The following is a 24020-nucleotide window of genomic DNA, read 5'->3' on the forward strand; positions in this document are numbered from 1 at the left end:
TACTATTTGATCTTATAAACACCAGAACACAAAAAGTTTGCTCTTTGTTATGAAAGTCACCCAGCTGGTTTATCGGACTCTTATGACTCCCTCTGAATTGGCATCATGAAATGTGCCACATAATGAAATAAAATGAGTGGTGCAATACAGCTGATAAACTTTTTTTAGAGAGAGAGCTACTCACCATGACTACCCAGGTCTAAATTTAGGACGCACCATCCAAATTGCTGTCATGCTACCATTAAGGTAATCTCCAAAAGCATTGCCCTTCCTGTTTTATTGTCTCTGGCATACCTTGGCTCGGTAGGATACATAAAGATCCATATTGAAGCAGTACATCTTTAGATATTGGTTCGGCAAACCTTACTCCTAGATATACACTTTAGTAGTTGGGGAAAATGTATCATGCTCCAAGACCAAGGTGGTAGTGTTAGCCACCCATATGGACTTGTCGTTTTTACATAATCACTGGATTCGATGCAAGAGTGTAGGATCCATTGCTATAAGAAATATGGTGCATATTATGTGTTGAGGCTTGCCATGCTACAAAATATCAACAAACTCTGCATGCATCTTCACATACCTGCATAACAATAATGATACGCCAACTTGCCTGAACCTCTCTGCAAACGAAAACCTTTTTGTTTGCCCTCATTTATCATACTTCCCGACAACAATTGCTCCATGTCGTTGCATGCATCTTAACATCTTGTACATCTCCATGCAAACAGTTTTTGGCATTAGTTTCTTTATAACAGAGAACATTTCAGTCCTTGACACGTTAACAATTTTCACTTGCATGTTAATTGTTTGGTCTCATAAAACTGTCAATTGAAGTTCAATTAACATAAATACCATATAATACAACAGAGTACATGACAACCAGCAGGAAACAAGTATAAAACCCACAAACACCACCCTTTTTGGAAGCATTAAATCTTATTGATACTCCTAACCCCTGATCAGTAATCTCTGCTATTATGTTTTAGAGTATTCCAAGCCTTTGTACAAGGTCCTGACCCCCTATGGTAAAATGCAGCCATCAGTCAACAAGTTGCTTAATATATACTCCCTTTCTTTAATAAAAATGTACACAGGACTTTGCTCAAAGAAATATGTACACATGACAGCAGGAGCTGATGGCTACTTACAATGCAGGCAGTTTGGGTAACTTTTGCTCGTAGGTATATGCAATTAAGCGATGATTTTCTTGCACTTTTTTTGTTTCTAGTGCCTTTTCTAAATCTTGGCATTTCTTTAGAGCTGCCCTTATCTCCCTCAGCATTTCATCAATGCCAACGAGTTTTCTGCAACAAGCAACAAAATAACAACATTATGACATAATAGCCACAATGGGTAGAACCAGCCGGAAAAGAAAGAATTATGGCATTACAACTGCGAAGCTTTAAACCAAGATTTGTCGTCCCGTACTAAACCGGATAGTACAGGACGTACTGCACCGTACCAATTCGGTATCGGTACACGATACAGGAAAGGTACTGACATTCGGTATTGTCAAACCATTCCCGTACTGTACCAACATAGTGATATGGTGGCACTAGTATGGGCCCGGTACCAAGACGGCGTACCTTGCTTTAAACCATAGAGACAAAGGTATGTTGTGTCTGCAAAAACTGCAGATATCAAATAACATCCTATATGTATAAAAACAAATAGCTTTCCATTAAGAAACCATAAGACTAAATAGATTTGTAGCCAACATCAATTCTAGCAAATCTTTATGGGAGGCATACCACAAATAAAGTCAAATATTTTGTTCATTTATATAATGTGAAAGCCATGAATGATTGAATCCAGTGACACATGGCATGCAACATTATCTAGAATAAAAAAAATGGAAAACAGGAGACGAGACTAGCATTGCACATCCTCGCATTTTCCCCATGTCTATGCTACTCAAATATGAAAGAAATACAGCCAACTTAGTCAAGTTGTCAATTGAAACAAGATTTTGCCTATTAAAAGATTTATTGAATTACACAAATAAACAAAAGATATTTCAAATGAGATGGGGAATCGCACCATCATATCTCCTCTCACATGCAGTATGCATGGTCAACTCTAGTATAACTATTGAGAAACAGGTAACGAAGCCAAGGCTAGATGGTAGTAGGAGCTAAAAGCCCTTCCAAACATTATAATCACACACCAGAAAAAGAGAAGCAAAACTGCCCTGACAACTTAGCCAAGAAATTTTATAGGATCCAGCCCACTTCCAGATAAGGTCACTGAAAGATAGGTTCATGTGCCTTTCCTCATTTTATTCCACATCATAACCATGATCTAAGTTTTAATAATCATTCAAGAGACAATGTCCGATTCCATTATATTAACAGCAAAAAAAACAGATAAAGAATTCAGCTTTACCATGTTATGGATTCAGGAGGCCAGTATTTGCAGTAAATATAACCAACTTAAGTTTGATTTTCTTTAGTAGCACATGTCTAGTGACTGAACAATAGACATCTTCCATTACCGACATTCCTGATTAGCATGATTAAATCTACAAAAGATGAAACATGTTGCAGAAAAAATCTATAGCAAAACAATAAGCACAGTAGTTTTATTAGAACTATGAAAGAATGCAAATTCATCATGTCAACCTATGATTTCACCTAATACAGATTCTAAAACTTGGCAGGTTAAAAATGCTATACTCTCGGACATAATCTTGAGAACACAGACATGCAGATACCCTTGTTAAATGCATAGAAACACACACAACGTGCAATTGTGCAGTGCCTGATGCCTCATGTATAATAACTAGGCATCATTCTTGAGCCCTTGTTATTTTCAATTCCATGTGCTGCAAAAAGAGCATTTCTCAGAGATCTGTAATAGGTTCCGCACTCTTGGTCTAGTTTATTTTGAATTTGTTTTGTGCCCTGTGAACAGCTGTCCTCAGGTGTGCTACATCCTTGGTCCAGGTTGCTTTTAGTTCTCAACCACTGCAATTTGATGATGCAAGGCAAGCACACATTAAAATCAAATTCTTAGTGAAACACCTCATATAGAAACTCCCAACACCTCATTCTAGGTTCAGATCTAAGATGAGATTTCTTTCAGGCAACGATAACAGGTTCACAGGTAGGATTAGTTCATATCAGAACAGCATCATCAATCTGCTGTTAGCTGCTGAGAAAAATTGTTGATCTTGGTCCTTTTGACCCAATGTTGTTACAATCGATTGCTTGGGCATCTGCATAATAGTCTTTAAAGTTGTGGCCTGTGGGAGCCTGCCTTTAAGGAATTCTACTATACATACGTTGCTGGCAAGAAGGATTGAGATTTGGTGCAAGCCAACAATTCTATCTAGACAATATGTGAAGGCACTATAAATATAGGATAATTAAGCCAATGGGATAATGATAGATCATCTTTCCGTGGATGTAATGTCATTAATACTCTCTATATTTCTTTAATTTCTACTATAAATTGACAATTTACACAAGCGAGCTTCCAAAAGTTGAACAATCCCCATTAAGCTATTCTTCTAGGGTAATAGAGGTGTCTGGTGGTGTATCCCGCTATTAAACATCGATAACAATAAGAAATGTCCAAAAAGGTTGAATATTCTATTATAAACTATAGTTCCACTTTCTTATGCCGAGCTGAAGTTTTCTCTTATTATAAAAAAAAAAAGAATCTGGAGAAGTAGTGACTAAAAGTTCATTAGGAAAGTATGACAAAAGAAATTGTGTTTAATGGTGATATTTATGGATCCAATTAATCATTAATGAAAGAATCATACTTCCGAAATGTAACAAGCATTTTAGTCTTATTATTTTGGATGTCAATGTAACTAGGCCTAGCATAAAAGAAAGGGAAATAAAGTAAGAGAAGGAAGTAATTATACTTAAAGGAAATGCAGAATAAAGATTATACTGGGACAGGATCTTACAAAACACTAGCAGCCACAACTGCAAGAGGTCTTGGATAATCCTCTATCCCCTTTTCCTTTGACTGTTCATTACTAGCTCCTGAGGAAAGTATGGGCACACCTTTACTTTCAGCAGATAATTCCTGCCTCATTTCTAAGTTAGGTGCCTCTCTACATCCAATCTTGGAGACTTCTTGTACCAATGATGGCAGCCTATCCCGAGCCTGTTATAAAAGTGATGGATGTATTATTTTAGACTGAAAATATTTTCATGAGACACATGGTCGAGTCTTACTTAAATCTTGTTGAGCAAAATACAAAGGATCATTAACCAAGGAGAAGGTAAAAACATGGATATAGCTTTGTATAAGAGCATGAATTTTATTGGAGAATGGAACTAGAATGCACCTCTGGAAGGTCAATCTTGTTTAACACTACTATATATGGTCGTTGAAGATAATCTGGGTTGTACATTCGTAATTCCTGCAAGAAGGTCCACCTATTGTCAAAGCTACTCCTGGCAAAAGTAGTGTTTTTTGATTATCATAAGCATGCAATAAAGAAACATTAGCCACCGTGAAAGGATGAAGATACAGAGTCCAAATGTTCATGGCTTAGTTCATCCTTGATGCAAGCATCATCATAGGCCAAGTGGATTTTAAAATGGTAGTATTATCATCTGAAAGAGTAGAGCTTATAAACATCTAGTTAGATCTTATCTGTGTAGCATAAAGCATTTGGAAGTCCAAGATAATGCAAAATCAGTTTTTTTATCTTGAGAAAACCAACAAAATTTAGGCAAATGCAAAACATATTAAAATATATGTACTATGAGAACTATAGCCTTAGTCCATAAGCACTCTCGCAGAAAGGACTTGAATTGGCCCTTGGCGAGGGTGCTTGAGTCACCTATCCACAAATACAAATTATAATAATGAAAAAAATCGCTAATAGTGGCTTCAAAGACTCCATCTTCACCACTCTCGATTCAAGCCTTGCTAGATCTTTAAGGAAGAGGAGAGAGAGAAGAGAGGAGGGGGTGGGGAGTAGGGGAGAGAAAGAGAGAGAAGTAACAGTCAAAAGTGAATATATTCATCGAGTTATTTAAAATAGTAAAAATCTTCGATAAGATAAGGGGTCACAACAATCCATACTTCCTCTAATACGAGGTCAGCTATGCCGAAACCGGAGCCTAGACTGGTTGCCTGGCGTCACAGGTCGGTATGCTCTCGTATCGTTCTGTCAGGCTCGTACCGACACAGTAGAGGAGGCAGGAAAAAGGAAGAATAGGAGAGAGAAAAAGAGAGAAGGGGGAGAGAGGGAGGGAGAGAGGAGGGTGGCGGAGGCCGACGGAGTCGCACGGAAGAGGAGGCGGAGCCCCTCCTCCACGGCTCACTAGCCTCTGCAACCCTCTCTTCCTTCCCCCTCTCCCTCCCTCCCCTGCTTGCACTTTCTCTCTCTTCTCCTCTCTTTCCTTCTTCTCCCCCTCCATCGGATAATTTTTGTTTTGGTTGTCGGAACCATCCCGGTAAGTCGCCGATACGGCTCGGTACTCTCCAAACCACTCGATTCGGGACGGTTCCGCCGACCTTGCCTTGACATGTCATTTGCATTATTTTAGGTTGCTTAAAAAAAACTTTGAGCAATTCTTTACCTAAAAAGAATTGCATTTTAAATTTAAGTGGAAGCTTCGTCAGATCCTGTCTAAAAACTTCTAGCCATATTTTCTAAGGTCCTCATTCTAGATTGCTTATATACATGTCCTAAGCCTCTCTTGTTACTGGAGTATCTTACATCACACTTGATCATATCACACAATCTGCTGCCTATCTACTCATCTTCTATATGATAATATCTGAGCCATCATTAATAAATTTATGTCTAGATTTATCCTTGTTTCTCCAAGCTATCAAATTGACACCTCAACACAACAACATATAGTTTATAAAACTTCAGGGCATGATAGCCCTTATCATAATATAGCATAAAAGTCAGGTACAATTTTATAACAAGCAAAATGGGTTAATATGTTTTAGACACAATTGGAAATTGATGCAGTTTTTGTATTAAACTAGACATCGTATAATCATATTTTTACTAGAAGATACCATATCCAAGTTAAGGTTGGCAAACATGATACTCCTACTCCAACATTCAAGGATGCCAGAAAGTTTCAAGGTACTTAGGATCCATAATTCTATAGCACTTACACGAACAGTACAAAGCAGGGACTATACAACTACAATCTTAAAAAATATAATCAACTCAAGTGGTGTCTGTGCAATTGTTTGTTGCTTACCATCTCCACTTGTGGGATACTGCTAAATAAACATAGCTTTATCTTTTTTTTTGTTGGTACCATTTGCCTTTCTTTTTTTTTGAGGATTTAAATATCACCTATTCATTAACAAAAGGTATAAGAGAAGCCTCCTTCTAGATGGTAGGGACATAAAAGGGCATCCTAATGCACAAGGCTCCTACCACTGTGGGCTTTGGGGAGGGTCGTACTCGTATGTATGTTATCTCTATATGTGGAGAGGCTTCGTATTTCGAACCTGTGACACTAGATCATAATGGAGCAACCTTACCATTGCGCCTGAGAAGTATGCAGCCTTACCTCCACATACAAAGAGGTTGTTTCTATGTTTCAAAAAAAGAGGTAGCTTAGAGCACGAGGCTCCCACCATTGTGGAGTCCAGGATCCAAAATGATAGGGATATCATGAGCCCAAATTCAAAAAAGGGATAGGTTGATAAACATAGTGTTTGACAAGCTAATAGATGCACCCTGTTTTTGAGCTGCACTTCTTCTAAATCTCTTTTAAAGACTATCTATCCTCTGTAGAAAGATATGCACAAAGAGTATCTAAAATATTACTATCAAAAATAAAATTTTATCATTCATGTTAATTCAAAGCATCTAACACATGCATGTGCTTAATTTCAGACACTGGAGTTGGCAAAAGACAATATTGGCAATGTCAATATGGAGAATCTCAATTCTACCATAATCAGATATTCAGATCTATCTAAAGGATAAATATTTTCATGTGGATCATCATTGGAGTATTCCAAAACTTTTTTCTAAGCTGTCTGAAAGAACTATAAATAAACTTTCAATTTAAGCACATAGTCATTGTCCACAGCTCTTTTAGAATAAATAATCTATCACATGCAATCTAGTTGAAAAATTGATGAGAGAAGTTTGAAGCCTATTAGGCTCCCAAAAAATTTTCATAGCAATGGAAGTTTTGAAATCCTTTGCAGACTCTAGCTACCAGTTTCATGCTTATGTTGTGGTCTTTTGCGTGTTCTGGATTCATCTGTTGGTCAATTTTGTTTTTGGATCCTTTGCTAAGTTCAGTTTTCTTGTTCGCATGGCATGGTAGAAACAGAAAGTACTTTTGGTGACTTGAAACATTATTATTTTATTGATGCAAGAGTTGGAAACATGTCTTTGAAATAGATTAGCATTATAAATATAATAATGTATGTGAAAAATCAAGATCGACTTTTGAGAGTAGATATGTGGTAGCAGTTAATATGATCGACTTTTCTCCATGAATTGGTGATGACTGAGATAATTTTATCATGGGTTGGTGCACTGACCCAAAACATAACATCATAATTGCAACAAAATTTGTTCAGAAATTGACTGGACTCTGGCAATAAAAGGTACAGTCAGCTAAGGAAGACGAGACTACTTCAGTGTCATGCACTTTCAATCAAATGTTATATAATAGGACTTACCAATTCATCATCATCACTTCAAACATGACAAGAAAAAGACTAATAATGGTATTTTCAATACTATATCAAGGATTCTGTAACATGCATATAAATTCTTGATACAACTTCACTTTAATTTGAGCTTTTGAGAAGCATTTTTTGCAGGGTAACTTCAAACATAGTCAAATGGCAGGATATTTCCAGTTACTTGATGGCAATTTTCCCTATCGCTATTAGCTTTTACTATCTGAAGGCCACTAAGACAATGGGCACATCTGTTTCAAGAAAAGGAATTAACAGCTTCAATATCCCAACTGTATTAACATGACCATGTTTTCAACTGCCCATATTGATCAGTACTGGCACAAGCGCGAGCCATAGCAACCTACTTGGTATCATGCAGTGCTGGTTCAAAATGGGATGGTCACAGAGCTCTTAAGCCCCCTTTTGGGTGGGGATGGGGGGGGGGGGGGCAGGTTATGGCAAGGAACGCGTCCATCCAGCATGGCACAATGCAACATGTGCAGTGTTGGCCACTGGCTAGCACCCTGCAAGCTGAGTATCATTCAGCTAATTGACCATATTTTACTTCATATGATCAAAGAATTCCATAAGTACCTTTAATTCTACCAAAACTATCTCTGATATCTGAGGTACTGCTTAGCCTTTATAGCTATGTCTGCTCATAAAACATCAGTTCAATAGCTAGAACCACATTCAACCATTTCCACACTAAAGTCATCTACTACAGTAAGCTATTGAAGAGGTTCCAGTTAAAAAAAAAAAGAGCAAAAACAAAATGAAGATAGAAACTAATAAATTGCTACATAAGGAGCAAAAAGATAGGTTACCTCCCTGACAGTTCTATAATCATTTATTGGGTTCTCTGCAGCAGCATCAACAACATGAACAAGAAGCCGAGTTCGCCTTAGGTGTCTTAAGAAATTCCGACCAAGCCCCTGTAATAAAATATATTTTTTTGTGAATAAAGCATCTGATGCTGTCAATAAAGGAAAATATGACAAGATACGATGAACACAGAAGTACCTTGCCTAAATGAGCACCTTCAATCAGACCAGGCAAATCAGCTAATGTTGCTCCAGAGGAATACTTAAGTGCTTCTAAAGTAGGGTCTCCATCAAGGCGACCAAGGTTTGGCATTAAAGTTGTGAAAGGGTAGTCAGCAATATCTGGTTTTGCAAGCGTGATAGCTGCCAAAAGAGTTGACTTTCCAGCATTTGGGAGTCCCTGAAGGGAGCAAATAAGATACCCTTCAGCCAAATGTTCCTTTATTTAGTACAAATAAGCTATACATGAGCAAGCACTTCACTAAACTCAATGCAACAAGGATTGAGTTGATAAGGTAGCTCTCTAGAACCTATATATCAATTACAGAGTTCCTATTGCCAAATGAAATGCTGATATGCTCTCTTTTTTTAATATAGTAAGCACTATTTGTTCTGATGTCTCTTGGGCCTTGGCAATGTAATGGTTGTTTGTTTATATTAATTCAAACCTCGTGCATTTTGATCATGTTTTATAAGGACTTATGACAATAATATGAGCATTGGGCTTACTGAATAACGTAAAGCACAGGTTGGCATGGCTCACCTTCTTTGCACCCCTTCATAAAAGCATCCTTATGTAAAATAAAAACTGGTGAAGTATTAATAGAGCAAATCAAAGTGGCTTCAGCAATGGTGATGGATGAGTAAGGGTAGACTTACCTGATTCAAGAATCCAGGAGGGTTTAGATAATCTCAGTAGGTCTAGATATACCACAAATGGCAAACATAACCAAAGTGTAGAATTAGTAGTTACTTAGGAAAATATGAGCATTGTTACTGCAGCAAAGGGACAGACATATGATTATACTCATGTTCTCAATTTAGTTGGTGTTTCCATCGCTAGTGGCAAATCACTAAAATATCTGTGATAGTCAAAGTCAATGTTGGCCCCTTGGATGTTTTACATGAATATTTGGGTTCATGATTGATCATATTAAGCTCCAAGAGAGCACTATACAAAATTAAATCATGCTAAAAATATCTCTAGCAAGAATAGTATGCTCAAACCAATCAAAAGGCTTTGGAATCTCATGATCAGCCTAGGAAGGGATGCAAAGAACCAACATTAGGATCACTCTAGTAAATGAGCTTGTATAATAGAAACAGTTCCAGTAGAAACCCTGATCATATTAATAGTTGCAGTAATTCATCTTTGTTGACAAGCTTCCACCTACAAAGCTTGGAGCAACACCGAAATATACATGAGCATGATAAAAGTAATAGAAGAAACTAAAGCACTAAGGAAGCAAGAATGATGCTCAACCTCACTACTGCAAGAATTGGGAGCTAAGGACACAGTAAGGCATGCATACACCTTACAGCAAAATGACTGACAGGGTCTAGACAATGCAACGAAGCATTGAGCACTTAGCAGGCCAATAAGTTCCAAGTGAAATAGCAAAACATACAAAAAATGAATAGAGTATCAAATCTCTTAATATAAATAGGCTTTCCTGATGTTCAAACACTCTCAGGGAAGACACTGCAGTTCTGGTCAGCCAAGTGTGAAAGGGCAACATAAACCAAGAGAACAAGGCTTTGTAAGTTAAACACCGAAACGATTTTACAGATACCAAGATGCTGTCAGCAATCTCGAAAAGACACCAAATGCCAAAACAGTGTGTAAGAGGCAGTTAACCCATAAACAGAAAATAAATGGAAGAAACGGTTCAGAAAAAGGTCCTCATAGAATGGCCAAAAATAAATCCTTGAAAAAGGGTCCTACAAGAAATAAACGAAAACCTCAGACGGATCTTGAATCAAATCCTAATCAAATTACATGAGTTCTCTAGTTCTGATTTAAGTTTCTAATTAGGTAACAATCTAGCTAGCTTAAGTGTCCATTTCACTCAGACTAACCAAAAAAGGAAAAAAAAAAAAGAAAAAACCTGCATAAAGTTAGAAAGGCTCAAGAATAGAAACAAACTGGTAAAAAAAGAGTAATTTATTTGGAAAAATTTAGTATTGAAAAAGTATTTGAAGACATTTCAAAACCTTCTTTTGCATAGAAAAAGTGAGTTAAACTATCTGACATTTTGAGGTTCTATTGTAAGTAAGCAAAACATAGAAAAAGCTTGTTTGCAACCACTGACTAGGTTAGCAGAAAGAGCACCGAAAACATCTAAGAAAGAGCCTTAAAAAGCGCTCAAGGTCTACCAACTACAATGATGCCAATGTAATTTGAGACTAGCAATGCTCATCCAGAATAGTCCTCCAACAACAAAAACAAAAGGAAAATGATGAAATTATCAAACAGCTGAAAAGTCCTTTGGATTTGTCAATCCAGGGCAAGTGTGGTGTTCCCCAAACTTCTCATTGGAGGCTTTTGAAGAGGTCTACTACCATGCATTCTTGCATACAAGAGTGGGAAAAAAAGCACACTACAGGGAAAAGTGGCTTTTCCGATAGTGATCCACCGACGTTATAAAGAAGCGTCGCCAATTTAGTCACCACGTCAAATTTTGGCGATGCGAGGAGGTAGCATCCGTATATTCTGGCGCTTAAAAATGTCAGAGTGGGAAGAGAGCTACGACGACACTTATAAACGTTGTCAGAAGCCTAAGTTAATACTACGCTTTTTAAAAACATTGTCGGAAGCCTTAGTGCGCTAAGGCGATGCGTTAGAAAGCGTCGTCGGAGACCTAATCGTCCCACGAGGATGATGCTTTAGAAAGTATTGTCGGAGGCCAAATTTCACCCCCAGGACAATGCTCTAGAAAGGGTCGTCTTAGGCCAATTGCACCCTCACCCCCAACAACCCTTTAGAAAGCATCGTTGGAGGCCGATTGCCCCCAACGACGCATTATCCCCCCTCCCCCAACAATGCTTTAGAAAGCGTCGTCGGAGCCCCCTCCCGATCCCTAACCCCTCCAGCTGCCCCTCCTCCTTACAAATCCCTAACCCCTTCCAACCCAGCCATCCCTCCTTACAAATCCCTAACCCCCTCCCCTTCTCTCTCCGTCGCTCGCTTGCGTCTCATTTGAGATCAATCTTTCTCGATCTCCGACGATGGCTGCAAACTTTGTCCTCACCAACGGTGGCAAGGGGCGGTCGCCTGGCCGCCTCGTAGCAGTGTACAGCGAGGTGCAGACAAGCCGCCTCAACCACCCCCTCCTCCTCCCCTTTGCCGTCAGAGGGCCCTTCAAGATTGTCGATGGGGCTCCGAACTCCGCCGCCGGAAACCCCGTTATCCATCTTCCTTCGTTTCTCTCTTTCGGTTCTTGGTTGAGATCTATGTAGATCGACCTGAGGTTCTGATAGTAATATTTGTGATGGTATGGGCTGCAGATGAGATCAAGAAGTTGTTTCCTAATCTCTGCGATCAACCATCGGCCAGCTGGTGCCGACGGGCGCCGTTTCGTCGGAGATGGCTGGGAGTCTTAAGGTCGGCATGGTGCTCTCCAGAGGCCAGGCTCCCTGTGGGCACAATGTCATCTTTGGAATCTTTGGTGAGTGCTTCTTTTCGTGGTTTTTGGTCGTCTTTTTCTCCCCGTACAAATTGATTGATTTCTTTCTTTGTCCTTTCATAGTTGTGGATGATTTTGTGTTTTTGGTTGATTGATTGTTAGATTGATCTTTTGATTTATCATTTTTTTCTTTTCTTTTCTATGGTTTTTGGTAGATTATTCGCATAATCGAGCCAAGGGGAGCACGCTGTATGGATTCAAGGAAGGTCCGACAAGGATCATGAAATGCAAATACGGTGCTAGAAGGATGACCTCTGACCTTTAAAGCTGGCTAAAAGGAAAAAAAAAATTATATTTTTTTAAAAAAATAATTATAACGACGTTTTAAAGCATTGTTATAAAAACAATTAGCGGTTAAAAGCCGACGCTTTCAAGAGTCGCTAACTGTTCGACACTTATAAGCGTCGGCTTTTAGTGACGCTAAAGCGTCGGCTTTCTTTTTTTCCACTCTCACATAGCTGACACTTTTGCAACGCCTTAGAAACCGTCGGCGACAAAATTACCGATACTTATAAGCGTCGGTATAGGCTTTAAAAAGCATCAGAAAAGATAAGTTTTTTTGTAGCGGCATAAACATCTACTTGCGATGGTGACAATATAGTAAATGATATGAGAGTTTGGTTTCCAAACAAATACAAAATTATATGTGCAGCCAATGTCGAAATGGGGTCCACTGGTAGCAAAAATAATGTGACAGAAGATCATTGGCCTCTATTTCTCTTTTCTTTTTAGATACTGCAAGCATTAGAAAAAACACTCAAGAGCAAGAACTTCCTTTGTTGTCAATCTTGTAAATGATTCTTGCATATCTCTCACAGTAGCCAGCCATTTTTCTGAAAAAATATAAAAGTACCTTGCAAAGAAGAAACAATGCAATTTGTCACCACCTTCACACATTTAGAAGGTACTTGTGATACCACCTTATAAATGCTAGGCATTACACAGCTTACTGGCTTATTTCAATCAGGCATCCTTTTATGACATTTCCAAATAAAAGTGATATATCTTGAAACTCTTGACAAAATTTAAAGTAATCATAGTAAGGCCCTCTCACCCTCACTTAACTAAAAAAGAATAAGCTTTTATATGGCCTTCCAATTATTTTGCACTCGAAAGGCATCATGTATCATATTGTACAAATAAAACTGAGGATGCAAGTGTTTGACCCTCCTTTGATTTGAATTACATAGCATTTCAGAACACATGGCAATCAAAGTTAATATTACATCCCATCTAAAGTTCCTCATGGTAAGTAAGAATTGTCATCTTCATCAACCTAGTTAAACTTATCTCTAGATACTGCAGTTGATGGTTTAAAAGAATGAAGAGCACAGCACTACTGACCACTAATTTCATATAATAAATGCCAGACCTAGAAAGCACTTCAAGATTTGTTCACATACCACAAGACCAGCGTCAGCAACCACTCTTAAGATGAGTTCCAAGCTAACCTCCTCCCCAGGCTGACCAAGAACTAGAACCTTCAAAAAAGCAGCAACAAGATGCTTATACAGAGAAAAAAAATACAAACACCTCGTGAATGAGACCAACTATAACTTCAATAGCTATACTGATATAACAAATAAATTATGGGATACATACGCCAAAGTTTCAGGGATAATGATATAGGAAATCCAACTGATTCAAAATCTTCATATAGAACCAGTTATTCTCCTTGTGTTAAGTCTTTCATCCTTTCAGTTTGTGTACCATTAAGCAAAAATCAAAAGGCCTAAAATATAATGTTATGTGAAACATTTGTGAATAAATTATGTGATATATACTGCTAATAGCAAATAAATTATGCGATACATATGCCAAGGTTTAAGGTATGATGTTATAGGAAATCCAACCGATTCAAAATCTTCATATAGGGTTAGGTATTCTCCTTGTGTTAAGGCTTTCATCCTTTCAGTTTGTGTACCATTAACAAAAGTCAAAAGGGATAGAAATATTTTATAGCCTCTCTGTCATTTTCTTGCCTACTCTAACATGTGGTTTTCCTTCTGTGATCTTGGCAGTGTTTGTCTAATGGATCAAGATACATATCAGGAATTAGATTACCACATCTACATACTCAACCATAGATTGCAAATTAACATATGCTCAAAGTAGATCAAATCAGAAGGCAAGTTTCAACAGTCATGATAGCGTGTAGTGGAAGATCTTTAAATTTTGAGGTTGTAGTTAAAGGTCTGGTATGCAATACAAGTTATGTTTCATTCTTTGGTCTTTTGAAATTTCTCCATTATATTTTGCGGAATTGATTTGGTTTAACATTAAAAGAGGAGTAAATTTAAAAATTTTAAAAAAGTTATTGCTTACTTTAGAGTTCTCAGAAATCCTTGGGAATTAAAAGCAGAAACTGTCATGAAATGATAAGTTCAGCTCAGCCTGTTCACAACTCATCTCAACTTTTAGGACTAATTTAATCTTTTCATTAATAGTCTATCTCCATTTTGTCTTCATCTTCAATAAAAAAAAGGTTCAAATTATATCATTCCTAATCCTTCTTGCATCGCATCTTAAATATTAACAACCAATTTCCCCCAAAGAGAGAGAGAAAAATGTGAGATGAACTTACTCAAAAGCCTAGCTAACATCTTCAGATAAAGTTCAAAGGATATTGTAGCCATTAGGCCCAAGGTTCGCCGTACCGGTACCGAACCCCGTACCGGTGCCGCACTAGTATAGGCGTACCGAGTGTCGGTACGGTACCGTACGCTCGATACCGACCGTACCGACATTGGTGTACCGATACCGGTACCCATCGGTACGGGTACGGTACGCTCGGTACCGACTGGTACCGACCGGTACAGCGAACCTTGATTAGGCCTGTTAACGAGCCGAGTTGCTCGGGCCCGGCTCGAGCTCGGCCAGGTAAAAGCTCGGCTCGAGCTCGGCTCGTTAATCAAACGAGCCCGAGCCCAAAATAAAGTCCATTTAAACTCGAGCTCAAGCAGCTCACGAGCCTGTTTGGGCTCGTGACTTAACCATTTTTAACTCTCCCCCGGACCACAGACCCCCCACTCCACCCCACCCCACCTCTCTCCTCTAAATATTGCTCTCAAGGGTCCGGCTCCCCGGCCTGAATCTCAACCCGCCTCCCTCGACGACCTCCTCCACGCCTCCCTCGGCTCCCCGACCTAGATCTCAGCCCGCCTCCCTCGACGTTGTCGACGACCTCCTCCACGCCTCCCTTGGCTCCCCGACCTGGATCTCAGCCCACCTCCCTCGATGACCTCCTCCACACCTCCCTCGATGACCTCCTCCACGCCTCCCTCGACGACCTCCTCCAGATCCCCCAGGCCCAGGACCCTCTCTGCCGCCCCGCCTCGCCCGGTTCGACCTCCTCCACGCCTCCCTCGACGACCTCCTCCAGATCCTCCAAGCCCAGGACCCTCTCCCTCGCCGCCGCCTCCCTCGCCCGCCTCGACCTCCTCCGCCGAGGGCTTCCGCTCCTCCAAGCTCGCCGCTGCCTGCCCCAACCTCCGCCACCTCCTCGCCCCCTGCGTCTTCAACCCCCGCAGCCCCGCTACTTCGAGTTCGTCGACGACGCTTCCCTCCTTGCCCTCGCAGCCGCCTGCCCCCGTCTCTCCCTCCACCTCGTCGACCCCCCCCACCCTCTCCCCCGTCCGCCCCATCCCCATCCCCATCCCCATCCCCATCCCCGAGCTCGGGCTCGAGCTCGTAATTGAAACGGGCTTTACAAGCTCAAGCCCGAGCCTTTGCTGTGCCAAACGAGCCCGAGACCAATACAGAGCTCGGTACTGAGCCTGAGCCCGAGCCCGAGATTCTATGAAACGAGCCAGAGTCATATCATTCACATATTAATCAGAGTCAGAGGCAGCAATATATGTGTTATATATACAAATTTAATGTTATGGAATTTGGACAAATTGATGCATATGTACACGCAATAAATTAGGTACATGCAAATAGCAGAGATTGCATATGTACATCGCAAATCCTTCAAACTAAGAGTATCAACTAATACACATAACTAATATTTATATGCTTATTTGAGTATTTTAGCTGCAAAAAGTTGGTATCCTTAGCAGTCATTCATGAGATCATAAAGCAATGAAAGACACCATTTACAAGGTTCTAGATCTAGAAGTCTTGATTGTGTACTTTATTATTATACAATATCAACTATTATTGCGATGAATGCAGTCAAGTGTTGGTCCCTGCTGCATGGCATGTATTCTGCCAGCCAAGGACAGGCATAGAACAGGGGATACGAACCCCCTGTATTGCTCTTACTAGAGTACATACCAATTCTTATCAGTCCATGCTGGTGCATGCCAATTGGCACACAGTGGCATGGATAGACAAGGACCAGCATAAACTCATTGTTCATGTTATAAGGATGGCACAAGGCTAGCAGGCACCACAAAGGCACAAACAGTATGTTACCAGACTATGCCGACCTTTGACAGACGCAAGTGCGGCAAATAGGAGTTTTCCTTAGAATGCGATCTTCTTCATTTTCCTACTTTCCTGAATTTAATTAATTAACTAATTAATAGTTTGATTGATCAATGCATCTCAAGTACATCAAAGGCATCACATGTCGACAGCTACAATTCATTTTGAGAGACAACAAATTACAACTAAGCAAGTACAATAATTGATAGATATACCTAAATTCAGCTTCAATAACACAGTGACAGAAGCTTACCTTGTCACTTTCATCTCTCATCACATTACTAGATAGTGCCATCAACCTTTTCCTTCCATGTTCAGGCATCTCTAACAAGCTAATCTGTGAAAAAGAAAAGGGCATGACACGTATAACAGTGAATAAGTGAATAAAAGTTAATTAAGCACTATGGTAAAATGAAAATATTGTGTATTGACTATCAGGCTTAATCTGCGTGCCGCTTTAGCTCATAGACATCAAAATTACATAAGCATATTTTATTATACTGCATACTACAGGATGCAAAAGAAAATTGAAACTTTACAGACATAATAGCAAGATGATCAAGAAATCTTGCTAGCAAGCAAGTAAATTATGCAGTCAAAAATTTGGAGACAGCCACTAGCCAGGCCCATCAAATTTCATCTTGGTCTATGACATGGACATAATCATCCAAGCCCCTTTGCATCAAATATGACAGCTATGAAGCACACCTGTCAGCTCTAAGACAAGAAGGCTTCATGTTTCCCATCAAATTTTGTTCTATTTTATAAACTGAAACTAAAATAAAGAAAAATTTCTTTATAATGGGGTGAATATGGAAATTGAAAAACAAAATGTCAAAAATATTACGTGTTTGTATGTATATAGATTTATATATTATCATAGCGAAAGGAGCTTATTTATTATTGATTTCAGTATAGGTTTACACGTACATAATACATTTTCCATAGTTTACATGAATTGACTCCATCTTTTTGATCTACATCTTTAAAAAGAAACAAAAATTGGCCATACAATAGCTTAAATGGCAGAAATGATAGTTGCCTTCATCCACTCAAATGCTTCTAACAAGCTGTCGATTGGACGATGGCAACTACAGTTCCAAACTTAGTGATAGGGCTTGGTGAAAGCAAGAACTAGAGCAATACCTCGAATCAAGTAAAAGGCATAAACTTGGCATATACTCAGAGAGAATAGGCACATATTTACATATATACATATGTACACGGTACATATACATGCAAGCAAACATGCACATGCATGTGCATGCACATAGAAGAAAGGATGGAAAGAGAGGTAAACCATTCATTGGGATATTGAGGCAAAAGAACATGTCCTCAACAGGGGACATGATTTTTGCATAGTATAGTAGTTTGGCTAAGGACGGTGGAATTGGTACCAGGCACCGTACCGGTTGCCCGGCGGGATGAGTCGGTATGGGCCCGTGTTGCACCATGCCGGGCCCATATCGACACATCTTCTACGCCAGGGGAAGGGAGAACGAGAGAGGAAAAGATAGAGAGATAGAGCGGGGGAGGCTCCTCGGCCTTCGTCAGCTGGCCCCGGCCTCTCTCTTCCCTCCTCTCCCTCTCCCTCCCCCCTCTCTCTCTATCTCTCTTTTCCTCTTCTTCTTCTTCCCCTCCGGTGAGTCTCGGTTTCAATGGCGGAACCATCCTGGTCCACCGCCGGTACGACCTGGGATACCTTGAACCGGACGGTTCGGTTCCGCAGACCTTGAGTTCGGCTTTTATAAGAAAGTGCATATACAGTGTACAGCTCACAAAACTAAAGAGTAAGTAGTTGGGTCATTACTCGAATGCAATCAAAAATCAAACTTCCCTCCTAAAGTTGTTGTACTGACAAAAAATCATGCATAACTTGCCATGTAGATCCTTCAAACTAGTGAAAGAATCATCTAATTGATTTTCAAATCAAAAGAAGAAACAATATTTCCTTGCCAGCAATTTTCTCCTAAACAAATTTGCAAGCAACAGCAATGTGGTTATCAGCTTTAGAACACCTGGTTTAAGGCTATAGAATCGCACCAAGGTCATCACATGGTTGAAGATAACTTCATTTACCTTTAGGCCATCCAAAACAATAGAACATAGCAAAAATTAATATCTAGATCCTCGAGTATATTAATGCGTAATTGTCTACTTCAATTCTTATAGTCTTTTTGATAATTTTATCTTATATTGGTTCATGGCATAAACGTTAAAATGATTTTGTTACTATGTATGCTTGAAGTTCATTAATTAATTAACTCTTTACCATTGCAATGTGCTTTCCAAGTAGTTTAGCTAGACAATCATCCACATTAAGACATCTAGGGGCTGGGGCTCTATTGTCTTTCCTTGGATAAGGCAGGCATGTAATTGAAAAATCTGAAACTTGTTGATTAGTAAAAATAAAGCTAATCTATAAGCCAAGATAAGAAAAAGGGAGGTTAAAAGCATATCTATATAGCTTTTGCATATCTATAACTGCTGTTGTCTCTATCCTGAGCCAATATGTGACAGTACATGGCACCACACAGCTGTTTTTGTGGCTAACAGCTGTTAGCTCAGTTGGTCCGCACCCAACTCTCCATGGGAAAGCCTGCATTCAATCCAGGTGATGGCAGATAACCACCATATTGCTTTAAAAAAAAGAAGGGGGGGGGGGGGGGGGGGGGGGGGGGGATGATGTTTTAGTTTGATTAATATTTGCATAATATAAGATACGTCAGAGCTTGGACTGAGCAATGTTAAGATCAGCAACTCATCTAGAATTTTCCAAGTCCAAATAACACAGGTAAGGTAATTTCACCAAACGATCAGATTTTTTTGATTATTTCATGTTGTCAGTGCATAACCTCAGTTAATTGAAAGCCAGCATACATCATCTGAAATAGTAACAAAAGCATTAAATCTGACTTTCCGCAGATATGAACATAATTTAGTACGCACCCCACCGTGACCACCCCTTGCAACAAGAATTTCATCACCTGGATGTGCTAAGTCAGCAAGAAACTTCCCCCTCTTGCGTCTTACAACTGTACCTGTCATTATTATAAACAGTTAGATTTGGATGTCGCTCTGTCTAATTAATATTCAGTGATTCAATATCTTGTCAAGCTAGACACTTTATAAAAATGATAGGCATTCACAGATGGTGAAGAATCTGGTAAAAATCTTGGCGACGAGGAATGTTGAGATGTTTGCATTCAAATACCATTAATCTTCATATATGGGCAGTCTAGCAAGGTAAATTCAGAAATCTACAAACAGAAATACAACAACCAACACATCATTTGGTTTTTTTTGAACCAGTATTTGGCACGTGTTACACACATGACTTATTTTTATTTATAGATGGCTAAGGTTTCAACGTGATATATCTAATTGACAGAAGTATGCATGGTCATAGTTAATTGGCATTTTTTTATATTAGGGTGAACAATTCCATGGATGGTTTTGATCCCCTCACACCAATGCATGCGGTACTCTAAATTAGGTGGGCATGGAAAAGATTTAATAATATATACATATTTTAGTTCGCTCCAATAAGACTGGTTAAAGAAAACAAAGATGAGTGTGCTTATTATTATTAGTCTACCATTTCAAACAAGAAAAGGAAAGCAAAGAAGAGCTAGGAATAGGATCGGAATCGGAAAATGAAGCATACTCAAATTGCTGGCACAAAGACAGAGAAACTCGTGAACATTTTCCAAACAAAGAAGCTAATTTGGGTACTGGAAATTTCATAACTGTAAACACTTCAATGTTCCAATAGACCCTTCATGTATTATTAAAATGAAAATACCCATGTTCTATAAAATTTTCCTAACATATCTTTAGAGTATTTATTTACTTGGTTGTATATCTTTGAGTGTTTGACATATGCCAAGTATCCGGGCAAGATAGTGGAAATGCATCATGCAGGTACATACTACAACTATAATACACATTAACTAAAGGCTTGGAGATTACAACACCCGAAACATAATGTTCCAGGGATCTACACATTGGAGTAAAGTTTTTTCTGTGTAGCAGAAGCATCAAGCAATCAAAAATTAAAACACCCAAAACATGACAGTTCATATATGCTTTAAAAATTAAAGTAAAATTAAATCTATAAATAGATTTAATCACATAATTTACAAACCTACAGGCACAGGTATTTGTAGCGTTGGTGCAGCATATCCATCATGCAATTGTGAAGTCAGAGTACCCATGGCATCAACATTCCCCCCTCGCTTTGCACCATACCGGCTCTTTTTGTGAAATTCCAGGAGAGATTCTTTGCTCTCATCTGCATATATGACTACATCACCCCCATGTCCGCCAATGGGTAGGATAAGTGAGCCATCCGAATCCCTTTTGTATGTGCGCTTTTTCGTTGACTTTTCCTGGTCATGTTTTCCTTGTGATTTTGAAGTATTTCTAAGGTTTGGCAAGCTGAGAACAGCACCATGGCCTCCATCTCCAGAACGTACAGTAATGACAACCTGATCAAAATACTTGTGTGGTTCTCTTATCAATGCGGCAGCATTAGTGGACGGAGATTCTTTGACCCTTGCAGATCTGCAGTTAATGACAAAGTACTGAATGCCTTTTGAACTATAACTCCACTGTCTACCCCTGCAAAAGAGATAACTCATGGTAAAATTATGAGTAATCTAGAAATTCAAAAATTATTCCAAAATTTCCATCAAAACAAAAGCCTCGAGCACCAAAGAAATGTAAAAAGCAAGATATCAGAATCCAATTGTACAATAAATGAAAATAGTTCAAAGTTTTCATTGAAATAAGAACATCGAGAAACAAAGAAATGTAAAAAGCAAGAAATCAGAAACCACTAGTACAGTGAGTGGCTACAGTAAAGGATATAAAGATTGAGAAGAGTAAAATTTAATCCTACCAATACTTGAGGCTGACCAAAAACCAATCAAAAACAGACTGGAAGCTAAAGCCAAATATTTTGGGCTGTTATCGATTACTTGTCTAAGCAGCATGAAGCCCCTGAAGACACTAGCTCTTTTATGTCAAAGAGTCATGCAATTCCAATATCATTTTTAAGCTCATTTACTGAATATAGAACCCGCAGCTTGACTTAGGTAACGATAGTCCATCAGCATATATCAAAGGGCCAGGCCAGTCACAGACGTGTAAGCATTCAATTTCAACCTACTTGGTGAGGGTTCCCCTAGATTCTTAGGTCCAACCAAGTTTTATTTTGGCCCCAGCCTGCGGAAATTAGTTTATTATATTAAGTGCCTATGTATCTACAATTTTCAGAAAATATAAAAAGTGACTATGTTATTTAACCCTAACAAAGCCATGATCGGAAACCTTTTGTCCGATGCAAATGTCAGCAAGGCAAGGTAAAACATGGACATTCAACCCACCCTTACAGAAAATCTCATGGTTTCACCCTATCATCATCATCTAAACTTCTTGAGAAGATGTTGACAGAGCGAAATAATCCAGGCCGTCCTTGTGTATGCATCAGATCTCTTATGCTATCAGGCTTCCTACAATATCTCTTCGAAGAAGTTGTAATAAGAAATAGTTTTTTTCCTACTAAAATCCTTCATGAAGACAAAATGAGAATTTACAAAGCTGTAACATGCTTGTACCTTTTTCTCCTGAATATGCAAAACTATCATCTTAGTGAAACTATCTCTAAAGTATAATCTGGTCTTCTCAAGCTTATTACAATGCCCATTGCAGAACTATCATCTTAAGTACTCCTTGCTTGCACAAATCAACAGAACAAAACGCTATGAACTAATAAACTCAGAGTGCTTCAGTTAAATATTTAATCACAAATTCAGAGTCTAAAAACAACTAGACAAGATGAAAATTCTGGAGAGAGACAGAAAGAGAAACAGGGGTTCACCAAATTTCCAAAAAAGAATTCAATGTTCGATAAATTGAATATTAAACAAGAATATGTAAAAGAGATTAGACATCATAAACTATGGGTTGTCATCTCAAATTTAAAAGAAAATCACATAGAAATCGATATAAATCTACATCAACTCCCTTACATACCATCTGATTCCCAGACTCCTGACCCACGCAGTGGCCATTCTTTCTTTGCTCAATCCATAAATACATCATTTGCTTATCAAATCCAATATAAATAATCCGCCTCACTCAACGATGCACCCCATGCAGCTTATCATATGGTGTTTAACTAAATGCAGCTTATCATATGGTGTTTTTGGTTAAATTTAATAATCTGCAAGACACCTCTTCACCTCTTATCATACCCAAACTGTGATGCTCAAGTTGATCCACTGGGAGGATGTGACATCACTTAGGTTGCGAAACAGAAGGATTAGGCGAACTACAATAAGAATCATTGTTAATTCTTCCAGGTTCACAAAAATCATAAACCATTGACTAGTCAGTGAACGGTTCAAACAATCCAAGATAATTGGTTAGCTATTCATCCAATAAAAAAAATTGCAAAAGAATTCAAGAACTTACAATATTTTCAAGAACAGTATGATTAAAAATCACGAGTTCAAGACAGATAAAATCTACTTATTCTATAATTAATTTCTTTAAATTCCTCAGCTTCAGACACCAATCAAGAAGAATAAGCAACAAGTACTTCACCTCATGACCAAAGAAAGATTGGAAAAGATAGCAGAGACTATAGAAAAAGAGGGGGAAACGAAAGATTATTGACTAGTCAGCGAACGGTTCAAACATTCCAAGATAATTGCTTTCCTGTTCAGCCAATAAAAAGAAATTGCAATCCTACCAAAAAAAAAAAAAAAAAATTGCAAAAAATTCAAGAACTTCCAATATTTTCAAGAACGGTATGATTAGAAATCACGAGTTCAAGACAGATAAAATATATTTATTCTATGATTAATTTCTCTAAATTCCTCAGCTTCACGCAACAATCAAGAAGAATAGGCAACAAGTGCTGCACCTCATGACCAAAGAAAGATTGGAAAAGATAGCAGAGACGGCGAGAAAAAGAGGGCGAAACGAGAGAAAGCCAGCAGAAAACCGCTAAAAAGAGGGGTAAAATTAATGAGCGAGAAGGAAAGAGGGAGCCATGTCGGAAGCGAACAACCTGTTTGTGGAAAAGACGAGGGATTTGGGAAACGGACAGTGCGTCGAAGAGTCTTCACGAAGCCACTGGGAACTGAGAGGAAGAGAAGGGTGGAGAAGAAGAGCCATCCAGACAGAGCCGCCTTCGCGTGCTCTCTTGCTCTAACGAAGAGAGAGCAGCGTCTCACGGATGAGATGATTTCTTGGAGGGGGACACCGGAGCCCAAAAAAAATATCATCGGGCTTAAATAGGCACGGATTGGACCGTTCGCAACGGACCGTCATTAGGCGGCGAAGAGATCTTAAGCCTCAAGAAAAAGACCTTCAGTACTAAACCAAGTCTAGCGTGACTCTTAACCGATGTCCT

The 24020-nt window shown here is 39.0% G+C and overlaps 1 protein-coding gene across 4 annotated transcripts; it reads right to left on the minus strand.

Annotated features, from left to right (window-relative positions):
* Positions 1-744: 744 nt before the first annotated feature.
* LOC103717802 (probable GTP-binding protein OBGC2) lies at positions 745-23891 on the minus strand. Of its 4 annotated transcripts, none has more exons than XM_026808730.2 (12): positions 23676-23891; positions 20742-21217; positions 19544-19635; positions 16848-16931; positions 13567-13644; positions 8677-8877; positions 8481-8588; positions 4310-4384; positions 3923-4125; positions 1590-1625; positions 1152-1307; positions 745-1023 (listed from the first exon to the last, which is right to left on the minus strand). In XM_026808730.2, exons 1-12 carry the CDS (start codon positions 23780-23782, stop codon positions 963-965), a joined length of 1677 nt encoding a protein of 558 aa, XP_026664531.1. In that variant the 5' UTR covers positions 23783-23891; the 3' UTR covers positions 745-962. The 4 variants fall into 4 exon arrangements, with proteins under 4 accessions (XP_026664531.1, XP_026664530.1, XP_038990470.1 ...); XM_026808729.2 differs by having other exon boundaries at positions 1590-1634; XM_039134542.1 differs by lacking the exon at positions 23676-23891 and adding an exon at positions 22634-23665 and having other exon boundaries at positions 1590-1634.
* Positions 23892-24020: the final 129 nt, after the last annotated feature.

Source organism: Phoenix dactylifera, chromosome 16 (assembly GCF_009389715.1).
Source record: "Phoenix dactylifera cultivar Barhee BC4 chromosome 16, palm_55x_up_171113_PBpolish2nd_filt_p, whole genome shotgun sequence".
Classification (NCBI taxonomy): Eukaryota; Viridiplantae; Streptophyta; class Magnoliopsida; order Arecales; family Arecaceae; genus Phoenix; species Phoenix dactylifera.

Excerpts from the sequence above, each read along its gene's own strand:
- LOC103717802 (XM_026808729.2), bottom strand. The coding sequence starts at position 23,782 with ATGGCTCTTCTTCTCCACCCTTCTCTTCCTCTCAGTTCCCAGTGGCTT. Across the intron at positions 21,218-23,675 it reads CTCGTCTTTTCCACAAACAG|GGGTAGACAGTGGAGTTATA; the intron begins GTTGTTCGCTTC and ends TCTCTTTTGCAG. Across the intron at positions 4,126-4,309 it reads ACAAGATTGACCTTCCAGAG|GCTCGGGATAGGCTGCCATC; the intron begins GTGCATTCTAGT and ends CTTTTATAACAG.